At 54.7% G+C, this 21,394-nt stretch overlaps 1 protein-coding gene across 2 annotated transcripts; it reads right to left on the reverse strand.

Annotated features, from left to right (window-relative positions):
- Positions 1–9,230: 9,230 nt before the first annotated feature.
- On the reverse strand, positions 9,231–21,233 carry HAGH (hydroxyacylglutathione hydrolase). 2 transcript variants are annotated; one of them, NM_001035274.1, is given in 9 exon segments: positions 9,231–9,500; positions 9,909–9,988; positions 13,350–13,451; positions 13,939–14,042; positions 14,738–14,846; positions 15,949–16,066; positions 18,032–18,096; positions 18,584–18,756; positions 21,100–21,233. In NM_001035274.1, coding segments are annotated over 9 exon segments (927 nt in total). In that variant the 5' UTR covers positions 21,176–21,233; the 3' UTR covers positions 9,231–9,400.
- Positions 21,234–21,394: the final 161 nt, after the last annotated feature.

Consider the following 21,394-nt stretch of genomic DNA (forward strand, 5'->3'; position numbering starts at 1 on the left):
CCCCAGCCTCTTCTAGGAATGCTTGGCCGGGTCCTGGCAGCTCTGTTTGCTTTCCCGGCCCTGTTCTCCAGGGAGGAGAGTGGGGGTAGCCTGGCCTCGGGGGCCACATCCTGGGGCCGTGAGACCAGCCCCCGCAGTAGCGGCCCTTCCTGCCCTCTGGGGTACCCGTGGGGCACGGCCACCCCACACTGTGCAGGCCGGGCCGGGCCAGTGTCTGGCCTGAGGTCAGCCCCGGGTCAGACGTGGGAGGCAGGGTGCGGCTCCTCCAGACCCAGCTGCGTCCCTGGGCTGGCCTCCAGCCGCCCCTCCCCTTCACCAGGACTCTGCCCGTGGCTGCGGCGCCCGCCTACCCCTTCTTCCTCTGCTCCCCCTGGGGTGGATGGCCTGTGTCATCAGGGCTTGAAAAAGGCGGAACCATGCGTGGATAAGGCTAGGCTTGTGGAGGCCTCCCGGTGAGGCCGAGGAGGAGGGCTGGGGGTGAGGCAGGAGCCCCCGGGCCCAGAGACCCCGTGCCTCGTGGCCCCTCCCCAGATCATGCCATGACTCAAGGACTGGCTTTGTCTTCCTCCCTTTATCGAGCTTTGACTTTTTTCCAGGTCATCTCTCAGCTTCTCTTCTGAGAAATTATAGATCTGCAGGGAGAAAGTCCACACCCAGAAGTTTACAGGGCAAACACGCATTTACACAGTAGAAAGTGCAGACTCAGCAGGAGTCAGGCCCTGGGGCCTCTGCACCGAAAAGCTCCCAGCCGGCAAGCAGCCGGCGCCTGTCCCCTGACACCCACAGGCCTGGGGTGGGACTTCCTGTAAATCCCTGGGGAGCTTGTGTGTCGGGGAACCCTTGTTGGGACTGCGGCAGCCGGGTTAGCCTTGCCCAAGTCCTGCAGTAGCTGGTGGTCAGCCCGCTGAGTTGGGAGAAGCCTGGGGCTAATTCTGTCCCTGCTCCCCGGGGTGGCCTGTTCTGACCCAGGACGACTACTGCCCTGGCCTCTTCCCACTTGACCCCAAGGGCCCCTGAGGAGCCTGGTTTCCGGTCTTCATGGACAAGGCACCACGTTGTAGACCCCTCCCCGCCTCCTGCCTTGGGGCTGCGGCCCTGAAGGGCCCTGCGCATTTCTATGTCCTGAGTGGACCTGCCGGGCCCAGGGTGTGTCGTCCTGGCAGGTAACAACCCCCCGCCCGGGGCCAGGGGGGCCTCACTAGCACCCCACCCTGTCTACTCAGCCCAAAGGCAGGTAAGCAGTGGCTGTCGCTGTCCCGCGTTTCTTCAGTCACCAGTGACGGCAGGCAACGCTTCAGAGAGACTCACTGCCCAGAGGGTTGTCGCCTCCTGTAAAGTGCGTTTTAGTCTCTTGCTGAGTTATCTGGGTGCTGTCAGTGCGACTTGTTTTAAACTGTGTTCTGGATGCAGCCCCTTGTCGTGTGTGGCCAGTAGGCCTGTCTTCGGCACCCTGATCTGCCTTTCCATTCTCTTCATTGTCATTCTGGTGAGAGTTCTAATCTTCATGTGGCCTCATAAGATGCTCCTTAAATGGAAAAACTGTGGGGAGAAAAGCTTTTTAATCTAGGCTGACGTACATATCAAGCTCCTTGCAGTGTCACGTCCCGTTCTGCCAGTGGACTTGAGAGTATTCTCTTAAAAGACCTGGGGGACCCATCACTGCCCTTTCTCTGAGATGGTCTCGGGGCCTCCCCTCTCTCTTGCTTCCTAAGAGTGAGCTGCCGTTTGAGCTTCATTCTTCCTGGTGGATTTCGGCAGTGGCTTTCCCTTCTTCCTCCCTCTCGGGCTCCAGCTTGCTGTGGTCAGGTCCAGGTAGCCGGGCCCTATCTGGGCTCCCACGGAACTCTGCAGGCAGAGCAGACCCCTCTCCGTGTGCAGGGGCTTCCGGCCTCCTCCTTGTCCACGGGGGGCAGCCTGTCGCGTGTGCACAACTGCCTGTCCACTTTTGACCTGGGGCAGTTTGAGTCTCCCCTTCCAGTGTGGACGGGGCACAGTTGGGTCTTCTTCAGTTTCTCTCCCTGGTATTTGTGTAGATTTCTGTGTTATGATCTTGCATATATTAAAAAAAATTTTTTCCTATGGATGGTTGTTACTTTTGATACTGTTATTAAGTGTTACCCTTTTTCCTCCATTTCATTTTGTCTAGGCTGAAATGTTTTTCTAGAAGTATGTTGGGATAATGTAATAAAGTATCAACTCTGATGCCTTTACCCAACAGTTTTTTTTTTTTTCCTAAAACAGGTTTCAGTTCAGTTCAGTCCCTCAGTCGTGTCCGACTCTTTGCAACCCCATGACTCACAGCACACCAGGCCCCCTGTCCATCACCAACTCCCAGAGTCCACCCAAACTCATGTCCATCGAGTCGGTGATGCCATCCAGCCATCTCATCCTCTGTCATCCCCTTTTCCTCCTGCCCTCAATCTCTCCCAGCATCAGGATCTTTTCCAATGAGTCAACTCTTCGCGTGAGGTGGCCAAAGTATTGGAGTTTCAGCTTCAGCATCAGTCCTTCCAATGAACACCCATGACTGATCTCCTTTAGGATGGACTGGTTGGATCTCCTTGCAGTCCAAGGGACTCTCAAGAGTCTTCTCCAACACCACAGTTCAAAAGCGTCAATTCTTCAGCGCTCAGCTTTCTTCACAGTCCAACTCTCACATCCATACATGACCACTGGAAAAACCATAGCCTTGACTAGATGGACCTTGGTTGGCAAAACAATCTCTCTGCTTTTCAATATGCTATCTAGGTTGGTCATAACTTTCCTTCCAAGGAGTAAGCGTCTTTTAATTTCATGGCTGCAGTCACCATCTGCAGTGATTTTGGAGCCCAAAAAAATAAAGTCTGACACTTGCCACTGTTTCCCCATCTATTTGCCATGAAGTGATGGGACCAGATGCCATGATCTTCGTATTCTGAATGTTGAGCTTTAAGCCAACTTTTTTACTCTCCTCTTTCACTTTCATCAAGAGGCTTTTTAGTTCCTCTTCACTTTCTGCCATAAGGGTGGTGTCATCTGCATATCTGAGGTTCTTCATATTTCTCCCGGCAATCTTGATTCCAGCTTATGCTTCCTCCAGCCCAGTGTTTCTCCTGATGTACTCTGCATATCAGTTAAATAAAACAGCTTTACTGATACACAATTCTCACACCATGAAATCCACCCGTCAGCACACAGTACAACTCGGAGACTCTCAGCAAGCGTGTGCCACTGTGCAGGCGCTGCGGTGTTAGAGCGCCCCGCACAGCAGGCGCCCTTTGTGACTCGCCTGTCTCGCCGAGCACGCTTTCAGGGTTCGTCCACAAAGCGGGCATCGGAACTTCATTCCTCCTTGTGACTGAATAATGTCTGTTTACTCATACATCAGATGATAGACATCTGGTTGGTGTCTCTGGGGTTATTATGTATAACGTTGCCGTGAGCCTTTGTGTGGACACAGGTTTCACTCCTGTTGGGTAGATTCTTAGCAGTGGAGTTACTGGTTCACATAGTATTTTGTTTTTAAAAAATGTTTTCCAAAACGACTGCGTAATTCTACAGACTGTGAGAGTCTGGTCCCACATCCTCACCGCTATTTGGTACAGTCGGCTTTGTTCTCTTTTGGTTTTGAGCCCTTCTGTGTTTCTCTGACGATTGATACTGGGCACCTTTTCATGTGTTTATTGGCATTCTTGTATCTTCTTTAGCACAGTGTCTATTCAAGACTTTCATCCATTTTTTAACTGTCTCCTTACTGAGTTGTTACGCTGAACATTATAGACAGGACTTTATGGATTGTCAAGGATAACATTTGCAGATATTTTTATGTTTGTGGCTTGCCACTTTTTTTTGCTGTTGTCTTTTGAAGTAAGAGAGTTTATTTTAATGAATTCCAGTGTATCAGTTTTTTTCTTTCATGGCTTATGATTTTGATGTGGTGTCTAAACTCTTTGCCTAACCCAAGATCACAAAAATCTTTAAGGAATATAGAATCTATTTACTTACATTTTCTTTCTCTTAGCAGTTTTTTTTTTTTTTTTTTCTGGTAGTTTGCAGTATATAAATCTTGTACTACTTTTGATAATTTCTAAGTACTTTATGAGTTTTGATGCTATATGAATGGAGCCGGTTTTTTCCTTCTTAAAATATACATACATGTATGTATGTATGTGGCTGTGCCAGGCCTCAGCTGTAGTGTCTGAGGTCTTTAGTAGTGACGTGCAGGATCTTTAATTGCAGCGTGTGAGCCAGTTCCTTGCCCAGGGATCAGACCTGGGCCTGAATCGGGAGCGTGTCGTCTTAGCCACTAGACCACCAGGGAAGTCCCTGAGCGCAGCTCTTTTAATTTCCTTTTCAGATTGTTTTCACTATGTACAAATACGGCAGGTTTCTCTTGGTGATCGGGTTTCCCAGGACCTTCCTAATTAGTCCCAGGTGTGTGTAGCTGGATTCCCTAGGATAAGCCATTGCTCAGTCGTGTCCAACTGTTTGCAACCTCATGGACTATACAGACTATTGCAGGCCAGAATACTGGAGCGGGTAGCCATTCCCTTCTCCAGGGGATCTTCCCAACCCAGGGATCGAACCCAGGTCTCCCGCAGTGCAGGTGGATTCTTTACCAGCTGAGCCACCAGGGAAGCCCTATGTAATATCACACCATCTGTGAATAAGGACATTCTCGCTTCCTCCTTTTCAGTGTGTGCACTGCCTTCTGTGGCAAGAGCAGAGATCCTTGCTGTGTTCCTGACTTCAGTGAGAAGCATTCCATCACTAACCGTGAATTACGACGCTGGCTTACGTCTCTGATCCACAGTGTCGCAGGCAGAATAACGCTGCCAGCCACTGTTGCACATGTCCTTATCCCTGGAATCACGAATATGTCGGGTCACGTGGCAGAGCAGAACTGAGGCTGCTGATCAACTGACCTGGAGACGGTGAAACAAACATGGATTTCCAGGTGGCCCCACTATAATTCCAGGCCATGAGAGGACTTGGCCCCCAGCTGCTCACCTCTGAAGATGGAGGAGGAGGGTCAGGAGCTAGGGACTCAGGTGCCTCGCACAGCAGGGAAGGGCAAGAAAACAGATTCTCCCTTTGGAGCAGAGGGAAGCAGCTCTGCTGACAGTCCAGTGAGACTCCTGACAGACTTCCGACCTCTCGATTGGCAGGTGATATATCTGTGCCACTTCAAACAACTGAGTTGTCATGGCTTGATACAGCAGCATTTGGAGATTAAACAGATGTCCTTTATCAATTCCAAGAGGCTCCCTTCGATTCCAGGTTTGTTGACTTTTTTTTTTTTAAACCACAAACGGGTATGGGATTTTGTCACAGTTTCCCGCATCCATTGAGATGATTTTGTCCTTTGTTCTATGACCGTGGTTTATTATTATTTTAGATGTTCAGTCAACCTTGTGTTCCGGTTATAAATCCCACCTGTCTGTGCTGTGGAATGTCACTGTATTCGGATTGCTAACGTTTTAAAGACTTTACACCTGTGTTCACGAGGGACATTGATCTCTGGTTTTGTTGGGTATTGGGATAACGGCCTTGTAGAGTGAATTGGGAAGTGTTCCCTCCTGTGTTTTCTGGAAGAGTTTGTGAGTGATTATTAGCATTACTAGCGGAATGCACTGGTGAAGCCATATGGCCCTGAGCTTTCTTTTGCATGAAGCCTTAAGACTTCTGTTGAATCAACTGAAGGAATGTGTCCATTTCATCTAATTTGTTGGCACCGCTCCCCTAGCGTTCCTTTGCAAGTTCTGGTCATTTCTTTGGGATTGATAGGATGTGCCCCTTTTCAAAAATCATCATTTTGGTAATTCGTGTGTAAATATTTTGTTGGTCAGCGAAAAACCACTGTTTTCTGTTGCACTGACTCCTTGCTAATCATTATTTCTGCTTCCTTTGGGTTTTGTTTTCTCTCCTTTTGTGTTTTAAGGCAGGAGCCCGGGTTTTTTGAGGCCTTCTTCTGTTACACTGCTTAGCTGCATCCCACACATTTTGTGTTCATTTCCCTTCTGGTTGACGCACACAGTAGTTCGATGTGTTAACTTCCAAACATCTGGGTTTTTCCAGACTTCACTGTGTTGTAGCTATCTAATGTAACTGGAGTTTGGAATTATACAAAGTATGTTCTTTAGAATTCATTGTGATCTATGGGCTGAAGATATCATTTGTCCTGGACAATGTTCCATGAGCACCTGGAAATGTTGGAGGAATGTTCTGTAAGTAGGTTTGATTGAGTGATAGCGTCCTGTTATCAACTGGACTATTAAAGAATCTCCATTATTGCTAAACTACCCATTTTCCCTTTCAGTTTTGCCCATTTAAAGTAGACATGACATACTCATTTCTTCAATAGAAGATTAGAACAGAAATCAGAGAAAAGAGAGAGAGATTATTGGGACCTTAAGAAGTCAAGATTCTGGCTTAAGAAAATATGCTGACCAAGAATAAGATGACTCTGAGCTGCAAGAGCCAGAGAAAAACAGATATGCGTACCCTGGGGGCAGCGTGGGACAGGTGCGTGTACTCTGGGAAAGCATGGGACAGGCGCACCTACCCTGGGGGCAGCGTGGGACAGGCGCATGTACTCTGGGGGCAGCATGGCTGTAGAATCAGCCTTCCTTTCTGGATCCACAGCACCCAGGCCAGGCTCACTCCCATATCTAAGATCCAGTTCTTCCCCAGGACTCTCTGCTGCCCCAACTAAGAACCAATGTCCCTAGAAGTGGGTGGTCCAGGAAAGCCTCTCCTTTTTTTCTCAGGAGGAAGAATCAGAGACCCCTGAGGAGCTAGGAAGCAGGACCCCAAAGCCAGAGGACAGACAGCAACGGGCTCTGCTTGGAAGGAGCAGGGAAGACAAATGCCACAGCAGAGACGAGAGAACACAACAGGCCGGATTTGAAAATGTAGGAAAGGAAGTAAGCTACCAAAAGCAGCTGGAGGCAACAGCTCTTCTCACCATTAAAAAACAGGATCACTGTTTTTAAAATTCCCACAACAGAATGCACCAGGCTCAGACTAGCGTCTCCTTCTCTACAGACTCCCCCAGCAGTGAGGTGGCTTCCAGGCTCCCTTCTCATCTCTAGACCCAGAGAAGAGAACGTGCCAAGGAAGCGGGGCCTCGCCCGGGAGCATGTGACTGGGCGCTGGAAGCTGCCTGGCCTGAGGAGCGCGTGCTGGGCCGGGCAGACGCGCCAGCAGCCCCCAGCCCTGCTGCCGGCCCTCCAGGGCCCGGGGATCCCCCGGCAACACAGCCAGCCCGCCCTGCTCGACCCACCCCTCACGCCCGGCCCCAGCCTCTCCACCCAACTCCTGCATGATGGCCCGGCTCCTGGCATTAGGACGCCCCACACGCTGGAGACATGTCAGACTTGACCTGTGCCCTGCGCACAGCACGCACGGCTCTAGAGGCCCACACGGATGGATGAGCAGCGTCCTCATAATTGGAAACACTTCAGATCACAAAAAGTCACTTCTTCCCAGCCTAGTGAGTCGACATTACGCCATCCCAGATGCCGGACAACGAACACCCTGGTCTTTACACAGAAGAGCAAAGAGCCAGGACTCTCCTGACGGATGAGGCTGGGCCGCAATCTTGGGGTTGAAGAACCGTATGGGGACTGTGAGGCAGCGTCAGCAGACAGACAGACAGACGGACAGACAGATGGACGGGATGGAGGGCCGCAGAGCAGGCTGGACCCTTGGGTGCCGGCTCGCTAGGGCGGCGGGTGGTGCAGAGGGGCTGGGACGTGAGGCGTCAATCCCTCAGACAGCAGCACAAACAGCTCGGCAACAAGAACCACAAACCGGAAGCCACTGGGTCAGATTACAGGGCGGCATCAGAGGTGGGAAAGAGTTGCTAAACAGGCTGCTAAACACAAAACCATTTTTCATGAAGGAAAAAATATACATTCGACAACATCAAGAATTCCTTTAACAGACACCAGACGGTGAGACCAGCATCAAACTAGAAGACTGCAAACACAGAAACAAAGAAATCATAAAATATGCAACGTGAAACAAAGGATTCCTAGTGATTAGTAACAAAGACTTGGTAGCAACCAGTGAAGAAACCCAGGAGCAGAAGCGGCCCCAGGAAGGAAATCCCAGTGGCCAGTGAGCTGTGGAAGGTGGTCAGGAGCCAGGCACCTTCTGTGGCCCCAGACCAGCGAGGACGAGGGTGTCCGGCACGTGGGGCAGGCGCCCCGAGCGCAGCGGAGATGCTGAGAAGGAAGCCCCGCGTCCCCAGCTCAGCCGCCGCCAGGGCCTGTGGCCACGGGGTACCAGCGCGGCAGAGTGAGGACTCGCCCCACTGCTTGGAGGCAGCACCATCGCAAGTGTGCAAAGAGAAGCGCTCCCTGCTGAGTGCCCCGGGCTCTCGGAGGACGAGGAGAGGGGCAGGATGGTGTGCGTGTTCCTCCTCACGTTTCTATAGATGAGGGACATGGGCCCGGCGTGCTGAGGGACAGGGGCCTCTGGCAGCGGGTTCTGGGGAGAAGCGCTCACCCTCGTGTGATCGCTGTGCTGCTGGCGGAGCTCAGCATCCCTGGGAGGGGCTGCCAACACCAGCCGCCTGGAGGGACGGATGCGACTCCCACGTCCTGAGGTTCCTGCACCCGCATGTCCAGTTGCTGGTATAAAACCATGGGGAGCACCAGGAGGGCCCATGCAAACTCCCTCCAGGTCTCCAGGGAGCTCGGGCTCCACAGAGAAAGCACTGTGGTTGGAGGGGAGCCCACACAGGCGGCTGTGGGGTGACGCGGGCCCGCTCGGCCAGGACAGGACCTGAGGGATCCAGGGAGACGGCGACAACCACGCTGTGCCGTGACCCATCTGGAGGAGACGTCAAGGGGGGCATCACCGCAGCAGGTGATGTCCCAGGACGGGCGGCCTTCACAGGGACAGCGCCCAGACCCCGCCCCATGCTGCACCTGGCCTGGGATCCCACTGCACGTCAGCACACACACGACACTGGACACGAGCCGCGAGAGGAGGCTTCCTCTAGAGGTACTGGGGAGGGGCAGGGAGGGGGTGGTGATGCCAGGTGTCCGTTTGCAGGGGCAGGAAAAGGGGGAGTGCCCACCCCAATGGGGGCCTTGTTCTGGGAACCCAACCAGGGCGTGCTGGCTTGGCCGGGGCCAGTGGGGGCAGCTCCTCCTGCGGTGTCGTGTGGGGGCTTCACACGGCAACTGTAGGGGCGCCCATGAAAAGGTCGGCGACAACACGCGGTCTGCAAGCAGAGCTCCCGGGAATAAACACTTTCTAAATTTCTCTTATAAATATGCATTAGAACATTTGATAACACAAGCAAAGCGCTCTGCAATTAATTTAAAATTAAACGAGGCAGAACTTCCTGCAGTCCTGGCCGGAGAGTCAGCCGGCACAACTGAGTGCCCGGGAGGCCCCGCAGCCGCTAGTCCCGCGGCATCTTGAACTGGTCCTTCTCTTTGCGGATGGCCCTCATGGTGGCCACAGGCTCCGTCTCGCCCGCGTGCTGCTGCACCGTCTTCTCCCTGCGAAGCCAAGCGCCAGGCTGCAGGCTGCACCCAGACCCACGGCCCCACCACCCCTCCCAGAGGCGCCAGGGGAGAAGAGGGCCTGCAGGCGGCGGCAGCCAGTGGACAGCCTGGGCGTTCGCCTCTGCGGGAAATGCGCTGGCCGAGCCAGCTCCGCTGTGACCCAGTGACGCCCGCTCCACACTGGCGTCCGGCACCGCCCAGCACGTGGAGGCACCCCAGGCACAAGTCTCATCACCTCCCAATCATGACCCAGGGTCAGAAAGGACCCACACCCTCTCCAGGGCACCAAGAACAGTGCTCACTTTAAGAAATAGCATCTGCTTCACTGGCCGCCCTCTAAGGAGAGTCGGGGGCATGGACCCTGCCCGGCGTGCTGCGCAGCAGGGACGCCCGCGCCCTCACCTCACTCGCATGAATGGGTTGTAGGTGAACTCCTCGGCGATGGTGGATGGCACCGTGGGCTCCCCGATGCTGTACTTCTCCTGCAAGACAAGCGGGTTGCTTTAGTGCGGGAGCTTCTAAAGGGGACAGCTGAGCAAGCCTTCACACGTCGTCCACCTGAGAAGATCCAGTGAGCACACGGTCAGCGTGAACACAGGCCCTTCCCTGCCCGTGGAGAGGGGCACGAGCGCTCCGGCCGCCACCACGACCCACCACGACCCAGAGGTGCAGGGGGACAGGGGGCTTTCTGTCATTAATACAAAGCTTATGTTTTATATGACGGAAGTCACAACCAGCAAAAAGCCAGGAAACAGAAAGCACAGCCCCACCCCAAAGACAGCACGTGGTTCGTGAGCACCTCACTGCCAAGAACGGTGGGGCAGCCAGTTCCCAGGAACCCTCCCTGGGGTGACACCCCCCAGAGGGCGGCTGTCATCACAGGGTGCTCAGACAGCTCGCCACCTCCACTCAGGACGCCTTCGCTCCTGATCAACACTGACCAGGGCAGATGGAGAGAAGATGCAGACGGGGACGTCTGGACAACTGTTCACTGCTATAGAGACGCCTACAGGAAGAAGGTCAGAGTTAATAGCTGAGGGTCTCCACCCGCCCCACAGCCCCTGCCCTTCTACTGCTGGGCTCACCCTGAGGGCCACAGGGCCCAGGAGTGGAGAGCCGCTGTCAACAGCTGTGCTCAGGCTTCCTGACCATCAGGAGCCCTCATTCCCAAGGGTCCCACTCCCACCCACACTGTGAGCAGTGGCATCAGGACGCCTTCAGGGGCTTCCCTGGTGGTCCAGGGGCTGAGTCCATACTCCCAATGCGGGGGGCCTGGGTTTGATCCTTGGTCAGGGAACTAGATCCCACATGCTGCAATGAAAGATCCCTCCAGCAGCAACTAAGACCCAGTACAGCCACATAAAAGAGGGGAGGATCACTACAGATCTAGCAGATATTGGAGGGGGTGGATTAGGTCATACTGATCTAAAAGTTAAAACTATAAAGCTTCCAAAATAAAACAGGAGATTTTTTTTTTTTTGACCTTGGCAAAGCAAAACTTTCTTAGATGGGAGATAAAAAGTATGAACTACAAAAGAAAACACGCTGTACATCATCAAAATTTAATGTAAAAGAATTTGCTTGCTCTGGAAAAGACAGTATTGATAAAATTAAAGGCAAGTCACAGAATGAGAAACTTCACAATACATGTATCTGAAAAATAACTTGTATCTAGAATAAACTTTAAAAAAAAAACTATTATTCAACAAGAAGACAATCAAGTTTTTTAAATGGGGAGAAAATCTCAATAAACACTAAACAAAATGACCAATAAGCACATGGAAAGATGGTCAAAATTATTATGCACTAAGGAAATTAAATTAAATTTATTAAATTAAATGCAAATTATTAAAGTTATTAAATTATTATAATAAATTGTTAAATTTATTAGATTAAATGCAAATTAAAGCCACAATGAAACACTACTGCCTGCCCATGAAGATGGCTAAAATGAGAAGATCGACACACGTGGAGCACCCAGAGTGCTCCTGTTTCACTGGTGGGGATAAAAAACAACACAGCCACGTGTCACACAAAGACCTGCACAGAGACGTTCACAGCAACTTTACTCACAACAGCCAGTAACTAGAAAACGTCTATTGACAGGTGATGCATAAGCAAACTGTGGTATGGTCGAACAAAGGAAAACCACTCAGCAATGAAAAGGAATGAACTGATACAGGCAGCAACATGAGTGAATCTCAAAATTATTCTGCTTGGTAAAAAAAAAAAAAAAAAAAAGATATGAGTACACTGTATAGTTCATTTATATGAAATTCTAGAAAACGTGAACTAAGTTCTAATGGCATCCTGGAGCAAGGCAGAGAAAACGAGACAGGAAGCTTTGGGGGTGGAGATGTTCTAGGTCTTAAACATAGGGGGAGTCATTTAATCTGTCAAAATTCACTCAGTTCATTTTAAACGGATGCAATTTCTTACATGTGAACTAAACTTCAACAAACTTGAAAATAAAAAGGGAAACTAAAAACTGTCAGTAAGTTTGAAAACCTTGATGAAATTCCTTGAAAGACACTAGTTGCTAACAAAACTGACTCAAGAAAAGATAGCCCAGAAGAAAATCTGACAGCCCTACACAAATTAAAAACATCAATTCATAACAAAAAAATCTTTCCACAAAAAAGAATTCAGTGTCCAGAAGACTTCATTAGTGAATCCTAACAAACACTAAAGGAAGAAATAATAACAACCGCAGAAACACTCAGTAAACAGCAGGAGGCGCTGCCAACTCTTCTTTTTTGTGGCCAGCGCCACCCTCACATTAAGACCAAAGACACGACAGAAAAATAGAACTACGGACCAACATCTCTTAAGAACACAGACACAAAAATAGACACCACCATGACTAAGGTTTGTCCAGAAAGCAAGGTTGGTGTAGCATTTGAAACCAACTGATACACTTCTCCACATTAATAAGAGTAAGGGAGAAAAAAAATACATGATTACATAATAGATGAAGAACAATCATTTGACAAAATTCAACGTCTACTCATGACAAAGCTCTCAGAAAACCAGGGATGTATGTGAACTTCAACTTGATAAACATACTTTAAAAGAACTCACAACTAAAGCAATTAGCTTCATGGTGAAACTGAATCTTTCCCCCTAAGACTGGGAACGAGCCAAAGGTGTCCACTCTCACCATGTCTACTTAACATTGTCCAAGAGAGCTTAGCCAGTGCAATAAGGCAAAATAATAATGAAATATATTGGAAAAGAAGAAACAACACTATCTTAATGTTGATGGCATGATTGTGTGCTAAGGAATCTATGAAAAAGATGCTAGACTGAGGCAAGCAAAGTCACAAGGACACAAGATCAAAATACAAAAATCAATATTTCTAAAGACTCGATAATCATTTCCAATAAAATCCATACACATGAACTGTTTCGGAACACATCTGACAATGTGTACGAGACCTTTCATCTGAGAATTACAGAAAATGCCTGCAGGACAATACGTGACCGTGGGACGAGCCACGGGGCACGCTGGGGGCCAAGGCAGAAATAATGCCTTTCAGACAAGCAGCCTCCAAGGTGCTTTCCCCGAGCGGACAGGGGCCGGCACCTGCTGCTGCGGCCTCCCCTGGCTGCTGGCTGATAAGGATCCCAGGCCCAGCCCAGACCCTTGAGTCAGAAAGGATCTCAGGGAGACAGCCCAGGCTCTGGCTCCACGTTGGGCTGGAACCCACCTGGTCTGCTGCTGCCTGCTGTCCCAGGGAGCCCTTTCCACCTGCTCTGGAGCCAATACTGCGAGCGCTGTGCTCCCGGGAAGCGGCCTCACGGCACCCAGCCCACATGACCCTCCGCCTGCAGCCCGCTCACCTTGGCCCAGGCCAGTTTCTCCCGGACGGCAGTGTTGTCGGGCTCCACGTGGCGAGCAAACTTCAGGTTGTTGATGGTGTATTCATGGCCACAGTACACTCTCTGAGGACAGAGCCAAACCCGCCAGCTCTGAGGAGGCTTGTGAACCCACCCTCCAGCCCCTCAGAGGTGGCGTGAGGGGCCTGGGCCCGTCTGGGGGCAGCACCCGTGAGACGTCCCTCAAGGTAAGCGCACGTCCTGTGTGTGTCGTGCCTGACCCTTTGCGACCCCATGGACTGCAGCCCACCAGGCTCCTCTGTCCATAGGATTCTCCAGGCAAGGATTCTGGAGTGGGTAAGCCATTCCATCTCCATGGGATTTTCCCAACCCAAGGACTGAACCCACATCTCCTGCATTGCAGGTGTGTATGTTAAATGACAATAAAAAGTACATTCAAGGAAAAAAACATGCTTCCAGAAGCAATGCTTCTACTGTCCCGCTCCTCCCAATGCAGGAAGGCTTGAGAGACCCCGGGTGGGGAGCTGGCCCGAGGGCTCAGCAGGAGGTGAGGGTCTTGCTGCCACTGGCGAGCAGACAGGACACTGCCTACCGTGTCTGCAGGGAGCCGGCCCAGGACCTCGAGCAGGGCTTTGTACATCTCATCCGCTGTCCCTTCATAGAACTTCCCGCAGCCGGCCACAAACAAGGTGTCACCTGCGAGGCAGGACAGCGTGGAGCTGGAGGGCTGCTGGCCGCGCACGCCCCCATTAGGGCCGCTGCTCAGCTCCACAGCCAGGCTCCTCACTGCCCCCTGCGCTGACCCAGCCACAGCCCCAGACCTGCCCCCCACCCGACAGGGCCCAGGGCCCCCCTGAGTCTCGGTGCCACCCTCTCCATACCTTTAACCTCCCGCCGCACTGACTGGCCCCACCAGGCCCCAAGCAGCTGCTCAGACGCAAGCCCGGCTGCTCCCCTCACTGCCCATTCCTATCAGCCCTGGCTCTCAGACCACCCGCCAAACCCAAGTTTTTCCCCACCTGCCCAGCAGCCCTTCCCAGGCCAGGCCATCTTGTGATCCCTAAATTCTGACAGCCAGCACCATCCTGCCAAACGCCCACCATCTCACCAGCCCCGCCTGGACCCTCCAGGGACCCCTCATACAGGACCACAGCTCCCAGGGGCCCTGCAGATGGGACTGAAGCCCAGCCTGGAGGGGACACTCTGCCCAGTGCCCACCAGGGCTGCCTGGCCCCTGGGTGTGTTTGTGCCGAGGCCCAGGCTCTACCCCAAGCGCTGGGGCCCACACAGGGCCAGCACAGTCTGCCTGGCAGGACACGCTCTCTGCTCTGCCCAGAGGTTTACAAAAAATGCCAGGCTCCGCAGCTCACACCTGAGCACTCTACACTCACCTGTGAACACAGCGGGCGGCTCGGGACTGTTGGGCTTGGTCACAAAGTAACAGATGTGTCCGGAAGTGTGACACGGCGTCGACAGGCACTTGACATGGAGAGACCCCACCTGAAACACAGTGCACACCAGCCTGTGTCCCTGCGTGTGGGGGCCTGTCTGCAGGCCCACAGGTTCTCCCAGACCCCGCCAGCCCCCCGGTGCGAGCTGCCATCAAGGGCGATGGGGCTTCCCCAGCCGCGGCTCCACCCCGTGAGGGTGGGACTTGCTGGTGACCACGGGACCCAGGCCTGGAGGTGCAGGGACCCCCGTGAGCCGGTGCTTGCTGGTGTGCCCAACCAGAGGGCTGACCCTGTTGTTTCCTCAAAGCCAGGCCAAGTCTGCACCAGGCGTCTTGTGGGGAAGAAGGTTTTCTCTTAGTTGCTTGGCCTATTGTTCCCTTATCCACCTCCACCCCAGCCCCAGTCTTTACCTCAGAAACGTTCTAACCTACCCGAAACTGAACTGATGTTTCTGTGTGCCCTCTACCTGGGTCACCAAGTGCTAACAGGTCCACTGTGTGGCAGCTGCTGCCCACACACGTCCTGACACGCTGCCCAGACGCCCCAGCTGCCTCTCCTGAGCCAAGGCCACCCTCCCATATAACCTCACTGTGGTCCCCTCCCGAGAAATCCACCCCTGATGTGAAAGAGGATTCCATAGAGTCTGTATTTCCGTGTCCCCGGGCGTCTCAAGGGCTTCCCTGGTGGCTCAGTCAGTAAGGAATCTGCCTGTGAGGCAGGAGACCCGGGTTCGATCCCTGGGTCAGGAAGATCCCCTGGAAGAAGAAATGGCAACCCACTCTGGTATTCTTGCCTGGAGAAGTCCATGGACAGAGGAGCCTGGTGGGCCACAGTCAATGGGGTCACAAAGAGTCGGACACGACTGAGCGACTGAACCACCAGGCGCCTCAAAGCCACACCTCTGGCTTCTCCCTCGGCCAGTCACCATCTGCACACTGACCTGCGCGCCAGACTCTCGGCAGAGGGACTGTGCAGGCCAGGCAGGCCCTGGAGCGCGTCCGCCTATGTGCAGGCTGGGCTGTCTCCACAGCTGAGCCCTCAGTGCCCCTCTGGGTCCCAGGGGCGAGCCAGGGGACCGCCAGGAGGCAGCGGGCACAGGGCCTGGAGCCCAGCAGGACCACACCTGAGCCCTGCTGTCGGTCCCTCCTCACCTGCAGTGTGGACAGGTGTGTGACCTTGTGAGTCAGGGCCCCAATCCGGTCATCACCCCCGTACACCTTCAACCCAGGTTCCAGCTTGACCAGCTTCTCGTTCCCGCCAGCGTGGTCCCTGGAGGTCAGAAAGGGGGAGCTGGGGCTGCTGCTGATACACAGGGGGTGTGCCCACTTCCACGCCGTGACCAAATGGAGTTTTTATTTTGCCCAGTTATGTTTCTCTGAAGCAGAAAAGCATCTTCCTGTTCTTGTCCATCATTTGGTTCTGCTGAGAAGAACGTTCTCAGACACCCCGTCCCCATGAGAGGGCCCTGCCATGCCCCGCCGTGCTGCTGCTGAAGCTTCTGGAGCAGATGGAGCAAACTGCATGCCCTGAATGACTCCTGTGCTCCCGGCTCCCAGGCTTCAGGCACACCAGAGTCACCTGGGGTCTGGGAACAGCGAGGCCTGACCCCCAGCCACGCGCGCGCTGATGCCCTGGGCACCCTGAGGCCCTGGGCCTGGGGCACGCCCTGCAGGCCAAGTTTGAAAAGCCGTCAGGTGACTCTGATTCACAGCCCAGACGGGCCCACTCTGAGCAGACCTAAACCACCACCACCCAGCTGCCAGGGGCAGTGTCACCAAGGGACAGGCCAGTTCAGAACGACCTCCCCAGGAGGCTCAATGGTGCAGCCAGCAGCAAGGCGCCCCCTGGACACGCACACAGGAGCTCCCTACACTGCCCAGTTCAAGAGAAGAGCTCCATGCCACGGGCTTGCTGGGGGAGAAACACACCAGGACAAGCCCTGTGGGGCCCTGAATGCAGGGCAGGGCTGGGGTGTCCTGTGCCTGAAGATGAGCCTTTCCAGGCTGAGGCGGGGGCTTTCCAATCACCAGGGCACACCTGCTCCTCACTACACACTCACCCACAGGCCCGGCAACAGCGGGGCTCTGAGATAAGAGCAGGCCACCCTCGGCCCTCCTTGTGGGGCTGATACACGCAGGCCGAGCCAACCGTGAAGCACACTCAGTGTTGACCTGGGAAACGCCACCTGTAAGTGGCAAGGTGGCACGGGCCACACCCTGCAGCTCAGTTTGGGTCCTGGTTTAGTTTGTAAGGCACCCCAATGTGGGAAAAGCCACGTGTGACGCAGGGGTTTCTCAGTGCAAGAAAGTCACACTGGGAGAAGTCGGGAGGCGGAGGCCCCGCAGCCCACAGAGGCCACACCGGGCAGAGATCCCAAGAGCAGCCACAGGGCACCCAGGAGCCACCGCAGGCCTGAGCCCCTAAATCAGGAAGTAATGCCTGAGGCCCCGGAGGCTGAGCCACCCCAAAGGTCTGCAGTTACATCAACCAACAAGTCTCCAACATTTAACAGACTCTGGCCAACCGCGTCCACACGACACTCCCACAGATGTTGGAAGGCCTCCCTTTACCCTGGGACACGCCCCGAGCTCAGCCAAGCGCCACAGGAGCAGGTTCAAAGACGCTCGCTGCCCTTGGGCAGTTATTTGGAAAAGAATATTCAGAGCCAAGTAAAGATTTTTTTCCTAGCTTTGAAGAGCCTCAAAAGTTTCAACAGGGCCCTGGGCAGGCACTTCTAGGCCTAAGACCCAAACATCAGAGCTTTTTCCATCCTTTAGCTTTCAAGTATCTAAAAAATCACAAACTCTTCAAAAATGACAGCTTGATTTTCAAAAACACTAACGTCTAGACCAGTTTACTCTCCAATATTGAGGCCAGCTTCCCACCACACAAGCTCAAGAGCTTGCAAAGATGTTGCTAGAGGCCCACTCACGGCCCCAGGACCCTGGTGTGAGCCTCTGCCCTCAGGGCCCCCGAGTCACTAGGCCTGAGGGACGCGGGGCAGCAGCGCAGAGGCAGGTGCCTGGAAGCCCCGTCAGAGGCCCGCTGGGGCTGACCCGCAGCTCACAGTCACAGAGGGGAAAAAGGCTGCCAGGCCCCCCCGGGGGTCCCCCAGGAACCTGCACACCCCGGCCAGCCCACCCGGTGGACGCTCCTCCTCGGGGCATGTGCAGCACAGCTGCGAGCCCCAGGGGCCCTGCTGGCACAGAGGAGGCTGGGCCCCGGAGCACTCACCAGTGGTGGTGGGTGGTGAGCACTGTGGTCAGCTTCACGCCGTGCTTCCTCGCCGTTTCCACCACCTGCAACCAAACAGGCGGCAGCTCACAGGCTGGTCACGCCCCGGCCCAGGCCCATGCATCAGCCTGCGGGCAGGGGTGCCCAGGGAGCTGGCCCACCCGCCCAGACTCCAGGAGGGCAGGGCGACAAGAAGGCCTTTTCTTTTGTGATCCGTGGGGCACGACCTCTCCAAGCCCCTCCAGCCAAGACCACCCCCTGAAGGCAGTGCCAAGGGGCACAAAGCCTGGAGGAGGTGGTGGCGCTGGAAGGGCCGCTGCCTCTCCTGCCCAGGTTCTCTGCACACAGGAGCCCTTCCTCTCCACACCAAAGCCTTTGGTGGCCTCCAGCCCCTCACTGTTCCTTTGCCCTGATAACTGAGTGGCGGGACACTAGTTCCTTTTTCAAAAACCAAATGGGTTAATTTCTGTTTAGCTTTGGCCAGGTTGCAAGGGCCCTGGGTTAGCAAACTCATCAGGAGATGGAAAAGGGGCACTGGGCCTGGCCTCCCACCTTCTGGGGCTGCACCGGATCCACAATGGCCGCCTCCTTGGTGTCCTCATCAATGAGCAGGTACATGTAATTGTCGGTCAGAGCCGGCAGTAACTCCACCTTCATGGTGCCCTGATCCACGGTCAAGCTCTTCCTTAAACCCAAGTGGTGGAGGCTTCCCAGCAGGGCTGGACCTGAAGACAAAGTGCAGTTCCAGTCAGCGTCCACACGAGGCCATGCTGGGCCGAGACTTCAAAGCCAGCGCTTAGCCCCGCAGGACAGGCATCCGCAGAAGCAAGATCCTAGGGACGCAATGTGCAGAGCCTCGACATGAGAGGTTTTCTAAGTTTTCTTAGAAAAGAGGATACCCTCATTAACCACATCCATGAGGAGAATACAGAACACAGCTCATGTTCATATTCGTGGAAATTGGCTCTTTCACACTTAGGGTCCCTCTTTTCTTTCTCGAGGGCTCTAAAAGGACACGACAGCCAGTGTAACTGCAATTCAAACCTCTGTGAGAGGCGCCTACAGTCAGCTCTGGGGTTCTTCACACCTGACTCAGAGAAAGACCACAAAGAAGGAAACCCAGAGTGAAAGCGCCAGGCGGGCTCTTCTCCCCCTCTGCGAGCTAAGGGAGCCCAAGTCCCCTGCAGCGACTCAGAGCCCTTCTCAGGTCACGCACCAGAGAAGGAAAGCAGATTCACTCTCGAATGGCAGGGACTTGAAATCTGGATGATGTATAAAACCCCTCCAGCACAGCCTGAGATATGGGAGAGCTGGCCACATCTGTTTGAGATTCAAGTGTGCAGGACACAGAACCACTGTCCAACTGAGGCAAAGGAGGCAGCCAGGGTGGGCTGGGAGCGACCACAGGGCAAAAGCATCCTGCGCCCCAGACACAGGGGCCAAAATACTTTCCACAACGAAACCCCTATTTAGTCTGGTAGGTGCTAGGATGGGGCCTCTCCAGGAAAGGGATCCAGAAAGTGGGCGGCATCGACACACTGACTGACTGACTGACAGACTGAGTGAGTGACTGGCTGACTGACAGACAGACTGACTGGCTGACTGACAGGACACCTCTGATGCAGAGTTCGCAGTCATCTGCCATGCCCAGGGAACTGCCTGAACTTCAGCATTAAGGGACACAGGTGTGACAACCAGTTGGGCTTTATCCAGGCCCTTCTCCTCAGGCTCGGCAAGAAAACCTATTTTTCTACAATTGGGTTTCTGGGCTATGCCACCTGCTCTCAGCCCCAGTATCCAGAATCTGAACCCCAGGAGGACTACGAAGCAGAGTCAGGGCCGAGTCTTGAGACACATGGCGTCCGGCTTCTCTGGACCTGGGAAGCTCCTTCCTCACCACAGCAGAGGGCTGAGCCCCCCTCTGAATAAGGCAGCCACACTCCTGCTGATCCCCTCCAGTCCCATTTCCACCACCTGTCTGCCTCCCAACACAGAAACTCAGCTGACCCTTTAACGGGTCCCTACGTGGAAAAACCCAGCTCTTTCCTTAGATATGGTGGCACACCACGCACTCCAGACACCCTCTGCTCTGGGTGAGGTCAGGACACGGCCAAGGAGGGCTTCCACCTGCTCCTTCTCCCCACCCAGGGCCCCGTGGTCACTCGGCTCACTGCTCCAAAATCTCAGCTTAACCTACCACCCCTGTTGCTACATCAGCCTGATAAGGTATCAGGAAATAAAAGGCGATTTCAAAATCAAGGTCAAAATATTTTAAGCAAGCAAGAGGCAATTGGGTGAAAATCGAATCTGACAGCTGTCCGATCAGGGCCCAGGAGGTCAGGCTGTCCAACGCCTCCCGTTTTAGAGGCCGGGATAGGAGAACTAGGGAGGGCAAGGGTCCAGCAACTCGCCGGCCACAGTTCACGTGAAAAGCCGGGATCCACTTCGTGGAGCACACACAGCACGCACGCCGTGCGGATTCAGACACGGGTGCAACGCCCCAGGGCTTCACAAGTGCCGGGCTTGCATGGGCTGGGGCGGGGCGGGGGGGGGCGGATGCGTGTGGGGGAGCCCTCGACCCCCGCAGTCCGGGAGGACGGGGGGGGGCGCTCGCTGGCTGCCAGGCAGACCCCGGGAAAGCAGGGGTCCCGAGACGGGGCCCCCCGAGCGCCCCCGCAACACACATTTCCTTACCTAGCACAAATCCGTTAGCACCCCCCAGCTGACAAGCTACCCCACTCTGTCTTCAGCCCTCTCAAAGTCTGACTCAACTGCTGGGTAGCCTTTGCTCGACCCCAATAGGCCTGCCCGCCGGCGTCAGCGAGGGCTTACAATCCTGTGTCAATAAAAAACATCGTCAGCCACGGCAGCCCCGCCTGTGCGGGCCCCGCACTGGACCGCCTCGGGGAGCCCGACCGGCCCAACCGCCGTTAGCCCGGCTACGACGCCGGCCGGGCGGCTCGCCTCGCCTCCGCGGGCCGGCTGCCCTGTCCCAGGGCCCTGACAGGCCAGCCCCTGGGCGCCCGGGCCTTCCCGGCCCCGCGTCAGCCCCGCCCCGGCCCACCTACCCAGGCCGAGACGAGCGCAGACGGCTCCCAGCTCTGCGACGCTCCAGCGGCCGAGCAGCCCGCGGCCCAGCACCATGACCGGGGCGGCGGGCAGGCTGCGGCGGGGGCTGCGGCGCGAGGGGCGGGCTGCACCCGCAGGCGTCTACACACCGCGGCCAATCAGCGCCTGCCGCCCCGCCCCCAGCCAGTCAGCGCCCGCGTCCCAGCCCGTGCCCGCCGCCCGCCCCTCCCCCCGGCCAATCAGCGCCCGCGTCCCAGCCCCTATCCGCCGTTCGCCCTGTCTCCCGGCCAATCA

The sequence above is a fragment of the Bos taurus genome, chromosome 25 (assembly GCF_002263795.3).
Source record: "Bos taurus isolate L1 Dominette 01449 registration number 42190680 breed Hereford chromosome 25, ARS-UCD2.0, whole genome shotgun sequence".
Taxonomy (NCBI): domain Eukaryota; kingdom Metazoa; phylum Chordata; class Mammalia; order Artiodactyla; family Bovidae; genus Bos; species Bos taurus.

Excerpts from the sequence above, each read along its gene's own strand:
- HAGH (XM_059881229.1), bottom strand. The coding sequence starts at position 18,688 with ATGAAGGTGGAGTTACTGCCGGCTCTGACCGACAATTACATGTACCTG. Across the intron at positions 18,097-18,583 it reads ATCCGGTGCAGCCCCAGAAG|GTGGTGGAAACGGCGAGGAA; the intron begins GTGGGAGGCCAG and ends GTTTGGTTGCAG. Across the intron at positions 9,501-9,908 it reads AACCCATTCATGCGAGTGAG|GGAGAAGACGGTGCAGCAGC; the intron begins GTGAGGGCGCGG and ends TTGGCTTCGCAG.